The 6,137-nt window shown below is 57.3% G+C and overlaps 1 protein-coding gene across 1 annotated transcript in view; it reads right to left on the bottom strand.

Annotated features, from left to right (window-relative positions):
- SUPT16H (SPT16 homolog, facilitates chromatin remodeling subunit) overlaps positions 1–5,910 on the bottom strand; it is a gene marked incomplete at its 5' end in the record, with an annotated part of 9,764 nt that extends 3,854 nt beyond the window's left edge. The window contains 13 exons of the mRNA XM_042019781.1: positions 346–481; positions 560–687; positions 1,300–1,453; positions 1,842–1,957; positions 2,039–2,134; positions 2,409–2,474; positions 2,764–2,876; positions 3,377–3,450; positions 3,808–3,898; positions 4,250–4,422; positions 4,919–5,070; positions 5,412–5,558; positions 5,675–5,910. Of these exons, the coding sequence (XP_041875715.1) occupies positions 346–481; positions 560–687; positions 1,300–1,453; positions 1,842–1,957; positions 2,039–2,134; positions 2,409–2,474; positions 2,764–2,876; positions 3,377–3,450; positions 3,808–3,898; positions 4,250–4,422; positions 4,919–5,070; positions 5,412–5,558; positions 5,675–5,910 (1,682 nt within the window). The remainder of the gene's footprint in view (positions 1–345; positions 482–559; positions 688–1,299; positions 1,454–1,841; positions 1,958–2,038; positions 2,135–2,408; positions 2,475–2,763; positions 2,877–3,376; positions 3,451–3,807; positions 3,899–4,249; positions 4,423–4,918; positions 5,071–5,411; positions 5,559–5,674) is intronic.
- Between the last annotated feature and the right edge of the window lie 227 nt (positions 5,911–6,137).

Below are 6,137 nucleotides of genomic sequence, written 5' to 3'. Positions count from 1 at the left end.
AATGACCACCCAACACCCACTCAATGAGGCCTTTATGACCATTGAATGGCCACTCACTGACCACTCTAAAGACCATCCAATGCCCACCCAACTCCCACCCAATGACCCCTCTACGACCATTCACTGACCACGCCCATCGTTCACCCAACAACCACCCCAACACCATTAAATGACCGCTCAATGTCCACCCACCACCCACTGACCACCGACTGACCGCTCAGCGACCCCTCTAAGACCACCCATCGTCCACCCAACAACAACTCAACCTCCACTCAACGCCCACCCAACGACCGCTCTCCGCCCCCTCACTGACCCCCCGCTGACCACCCGATGACCACTGCCCACCTCCTTCTCCTTCTCCTCGGCCTCGCGGGTCTTGTAGCGCTTCTGCACCTCCTTGATGATGCGGAAGGCGTTCTGCAGGTTGGACGCCGGCACCGTCGACTCGCCCGGCGGCTTCAGGTTGGACGCCCGGTACGTTCTGCGGACAAAGCGGCCGCCGTGACCCCGCGGTCACCTGCGAGTGACCGCGCGGGAGGGGCGCGGAGCGGTCACCCACATCTCCTTGACGAAGGTGGCCTCGGGGTTGGGGAAGATGTTGCCCTCGTTGCGGCCCAGGGCGCTGCCCGGGCAGAAGAAGTTGATGCGCAGGTAGGTGTAGTCGCCTTCCACCGACATGCTGATGTTCTGGGGGAGGAGAAAGTTCCGGAAGAACGCGGGGTTGGGAGGTGTGGATTTGGGTGGAAAAACCGGGAATTTGGGGCGGTGCAAGAAGAAGTGAAAAAAATGGGGCGGCGGGACCCCAAAATGAGCTGGAATGGGGCGGTGGGACCCCAAAACCACTGAAAATGAGGTGGTGGCACCCCAAAACCTCCTAAAATGCCAAGTGGGACCCAAAAAAGCTCTGAAAAAGGTGGTGGGACCCAAAAACCACCTGAAATAGGGTGGTGGGACCCCAAAATCACCTTAAACTCAAGGTGGGACCCAAAACCAGGTCCAGATTCGGTGGTGGGACCCCAAAACTAAGTCCAAGTGTGGTGGAATTCCCAAAAGCACCTGAAACGGGGTAGTGGGACCCCAAACCCAGATTTTCCTCTTTTTCAAAACAACTCGGGGTTTTTTGGAGCGATCTTGGTATTTTTGGGGTCAATTTTGGGCATTTCCCTCGCGATTTTGCCATTTCCATCCCAATTTCGTCGTTTCCCGAGCCGTTCCCACCCCGTTCTCAACCGCTCTGACCCCGGGGCTTTTCCCCGTTGTTTTTGGGGCGCTTTCCCCGGATTTTGGGGCTCGTCCCACCTTGATGGTGGCGATGTGGAAGGGCGTGGCGATGCCGAAGACGGGCATGATGACGCTCTCGTACTTCTTGTCGATGTAGATCTTCATCTCCCGCACGTGCGGCTCCTTGGGCAGCAGCGCCGCGCTCTTGTAGGACACGTTCGACTTCCGCGCCCTGAGCAGGGCGAGAGAACAGGATTTTGGGGAAAAAAAGCGGGATTTTGGGGAAAAAAAGCGTGATTTTGGGAAAAAAAGCGTGATTTTGGGGCGTTTTGGGGAGTTTGGGGGGGAACTTGGAAGGGGGATTTAGGGTGGGTGGGCGGCTCCTTGGCCACGCTCTTTTAGGATGCGTTTGAATTCCACACTCTCAAATGCGGTGAAAAATTGGGATTTTGGGGAAAGATGGAGTGGGTGGTGGGATTTGGGGTGGGAATTGGGAACTGGGGCAGGAATCAGAAACTGGAGCCCGAATTAAGGCAAATCAGCTCGGAATTGGGACGACGGGGCAGAAACGGCGCTGGGAGCGGGGAGTGCGGGACGGGAAATGGGGCGAATCCCGGTACTTTTGGGTCTGCTGCTCCCCGCGCTGCTCCGTCAGGCGCCGCCGCGCGTCCTCGTTCAGCTGCGTGGCCAATTCCTTCTGGTGCGCCCGGCGCTTCTCCTCGGCCGTCAGCTCGTTCTGGGGGGCACCGAGGGGTCAGGGCGTGGCCGGAGAGCGGCCGGAGAGCGGTCAGGGTGTGGTCAGGGGGAGGGGACCCACCCGCGTGCGCTCGGTCAGGAGGGCGGCGCGGGAGCTGCGGCCCAAGAGGTCCTCGGCCGCATCCTTGTCCGGCTCCTCCTCTTCCTCATCTTCATTCTGGGTGGAAAAACGGGGAATTCACGAGGCAAAACTCCCACCTTGAAGTCCCGAAACCCACCCGAAATTCCCAGAGAATCCAATGAGAAAGCCCCGGATTCCATCCTGAGCAGCTTCCCCTGCAGGGCAGGAAAGCCCCCTCAGAAAACTCCCCCCCGAAATGAAACAAAACCCCCCAGATTTTACAGAAAATTCCACCCAAATCGGCTTTTTCCAGTCACCTCTGAAGCTTTTTCCTGAAAAGCCCCGATTTGGGCCCAAATCCTGTGCTCACCTTGAGGAAAATCCCGACGTTTTTCACCTTTTTCTTGACGGACGTGAGGACCACGGCGGGACCGTCCTGTAGGGGGCAGTAAGGGGCCAGGGAGAGACACGATTGGTTGAGGGAATGGGAAAGGAGAATGTGATTGGCTGGCGAGATGGGAAGGGAGAACGTGATTGGCTGAGGGGAAGGAGGCCACGATTGGCCAAGAGGAGCGAAGGCGTGATTGGCCGAAGGAACCGAGAGACGCCATTGGCTAAGGGGCGAAGAAGAAAAGCCGGGATTGGTCGGTGTCGGGTTAGGCCCCTGTGATTGGTCAGCCGCAGAGCAGGGACCTCTGTGATTGGCTGGCTGTGGCCCCGCCCACCTCGTCCACCATGACGGTGTCGCCGATGAAGAGCGCGTACGTCCGCTCCTCCGGCCGCTTCCCCTCCTTGTTGGGCAGCTCCGAGAGCCCCACGTTGATGCTGAAAACCATCCCTGCATCGAGCGCAAAAAACGGGATTTTGGTAAAAAATACAGAACTAAAAAATTTCCGGGGAAAAGGGGGTTTGGGGGAAGTTTGGCAAGTGGGGGTGGGGGAGGATTTGTTAGGGTGGGTTCTGGCAGGAAAAGTATTTGAGGGAGTAAAAGAGAGATTTTAGGAGGAAAAAGGGAAATTTGAGAGAAAAATTGTGGTTTTGTGGGAAAATGATGGATTTGGGGACAAAAATGATGATTTTAAATGACAAAACTACGGGTATTGAACCAGAAAACGCGATTTTGATGCAAACAACAAAAATTTTGTAAAGAAACGATGATTCTGAGGGAAAAGAAATTGTGACCCTCTGGGGAAAAGGACAATTGACGGGGAAAAGGATTTTGGGAGGAAAACAAAAATTTTAGGTGAAAAAAATCACAGCGTTAAGAGAAAAAAACGCTGATTCTGGGGCGGAAGAGGCGGATTTTGGGGCGGAAAAGGGGGATTTTCTGCCTCTCACCCTTCTTGAGGCGCTGCTGGTTTTTGCTGTTGATGACCAGGGAGCCCTCGCGGAACTCGATGCCCATCGCGAACCTGGAAGCCCCGGGTGACCCCAAAATGACCACGGTGACCCCTCAGAAACCCCAAACTGACCACCGTGACCCCTCAACGATCCCAAAATGACCACCATGACCCCTCAATGACCCCAAAATGACCACTGTGACCCCTCAACGACCCCAAAATGACCACGGTGACCCCTCAAAAACCCCAAACTGACCACCATGACCCCTCAACAACCCCAAAATGACCACTGTGACCCCTCAACGACCCCAAAGCTTCCCCCTCAACGACCCCAAGCCTTAATGACCTCGACGACCGCGCAACGACCCCAAACCTCCCCCAATGACCCCCCCAGTGACCCCCCCGGACCCCAAAATCCCCAGTTCTCACCCCAAATTCTTGGTGATCTTGCCCAGCAGCTCCGGCCGCTGCTTCTTGACCACGTCCATGACGGCGGCGTAGACGTCGCAGAGCTTCGCGCCTGGGGCGGTCACTCGGGGTCACTCAGGGATCAGTGGAGGGGATTGGGGTCATTGGGGGGTGGGAGTCACTCAGTGGTCACTGGGGGGGTCATTGCGGGGTCACTGGGGGGGTGACTGGGGGATTGTTACGGGGTCACTCAGCGGTCAGTCCCGGGTGGACCGTTACGGGGTCACCCCGTGGCCGCTCCGCGGTCACTCGGGCTCGCTGACCGCGCAGCAGGAAGCCGCAGCGGCCATCGGGGGATCAGTGGGGTCAGCGACAGGCGGACAGCTCAGGGGTTACCACGGGGTGCCAGCGGTCACTCAGCGGTCACCGAGTGGTCATTCGGGGGTCGCTCGGGCTCACTGACCGTGCCGCAGCTCGCGGATCAGCACGTCCTGCAGGCCCAGCAGGAAGCCGTAGTGGTCCTGCATGTCCTGCGGCGGGTCCACCATGAGGGTCCGCACCAGGTTGGAGCAGTAGGATTTGTAGCGGATGCCCATGGAGCAGGTGATGGCCCCGAAGTGCATGTGGCTCTTGTCGCTGCGGGAAACGGGGTGAGAAACGGGGGAATCGGGGAAAACGAGCAAAAAACGGGGGGTTGAGAGGAAAAAATCCTTATAAAGAGGGGTTTGGGGATAAAAGAAAGGGGAAGGGGGAGGTAGAAGGGGGAGAACAGCCCCAAATCCGATTTCGGGATGGAAATCCGGATTTTGGGATGGCAAAGGCCAAGTTTGGGGTGAAAACCCCCGATTTTGGTTTTAGAAGATCAGTTTTTGGATGAAACAAAATATTTGGGGTGGAAATCCTAACGTCGTGTTAACAAAGGCTAATTGTCGGGCAGAAATCCCAACTTCAGGGCAGAAAAGGGCTCATTCTGGGTGTGAAACACGACTTTTGTGGCAGAAAACCTCCATTTTCAGCCCCAAACCCCCAATTTTGGCGCAAAAACTGATTTTTTTTTTTTTCTCCCCCCCAGGAAAAGGGCTAATTCCAGTTGGGATTTTGGGAATTCTGGGAATTCCAGGATCGCCCTCACCTGACCACGCTGAACTTGAGGTTGTAGTTGCCGCCGCTCTGGATGATGGGGGGGTAGCACATCTCCACGGCCGAGGGGTCAGCTCCGGCCAGGTACTTCTTCTCCTCGATGGCCTTCTCCACCGCCTCGGCCAGCTTGCTGTGGCGCACCTTCTGCAGGGCGTGACGTCACGGTGACATCACGGTGATGTCACGATGACATCACCGGAGCGCACGGAACGGGGGATGGGCATCGCTCACAGAAATTCGGTCCCAAGACGGCCGTTTTTTGGAGCAAGTGGACCTCAAAACGGCCATTTTCGGACAAGGTTGATCTCCAAGTACCCCTTTTTGGGCCAAATTGACCCCCAAACACTGATTTTAGTGCCAAATTGCCCTGAAAACGCTGGGATTTGGATAGAATGGATTATTTGCACCTAACGTGCCCTCAAACCTCCAACTTTCGGCCCATTTCTGTCCCATCCCGCCCCGACACGGCCGATCCCCGCCCTGACCTCGTCGGCGTCGACGATTTCCATGACGCGCTCCTTGAAGAACTTGGTGAAGACCTCGGATGTGATGGCGGCCGCCTTGCGCATCAGCTGCAGCTCCACGTCCTCCTTGGCCGCCATGGCCTGGGCCACGGCCGCGCTGACGTCCACCTGCGGTCAGCGGGACGGGCGTGGGGCTGGGGGCCGGCCAAGCCAGCCCAGCTCCAACTCTTCCCACCCAACTTTGACCCTTCCAACCCCGGCGCCTCCAGCCCGTCCAAGCCAACCTTCTCGAAGCCTTCCTTGCTCAGGGCATCGTTCCAGCTCTTCATGAACTCCCCCGGGAATTTGTCCTTGGAGAAGACCCCGAGGCGCCGCCCGCCCCGGCTGCTCTTGAGGGCCTCGATGAGCTTCTCGAAGTTGGCCTTGTTACTCTCGTTCTGTGGGGAGGGACAGACGGACGGTGGGGCCGTGGAGGAACGGGGCGGCCACGCCCATCCCCGGGTTCCCAACGCAACTCCAACTCATCCAACCCAACTCCAACTCATCCAACCCAACTCCAACTCATCCAACCCAACTTATCCAACCCATCCAACCCAACTCCAACTCATCCAACCCAGCTCCAACCCATCCAACCCAACTCCAACTCATCCAACCTAGCTCCAACTCATCCAACCCAGCTCCAACCCATCCAACCCAACTCCAACCCATCCAACCCAACTCCAACCCATCCAACCCAACTCCAACCCA

Source organism: Corvus kubaryi, unplaced genomic scaffold (genome assembly GCF_017639235.1).
Source record: "Corvus kubaryi isolate FWS band 111438036 unplaced genomic scaffold, C.kubaryi_AGA036_p1.0 35495, whole genome shotgun sequence".
NCBI classification, from domain to species: Eukaryota; Metazoa; Chordata; class Aves; order Passeriformes; family Corvidae; genus Corvus; species Corvus kubaryi.
This window is presented reverse-complemented; position numbering and strand designations above follow the sequence as displayed.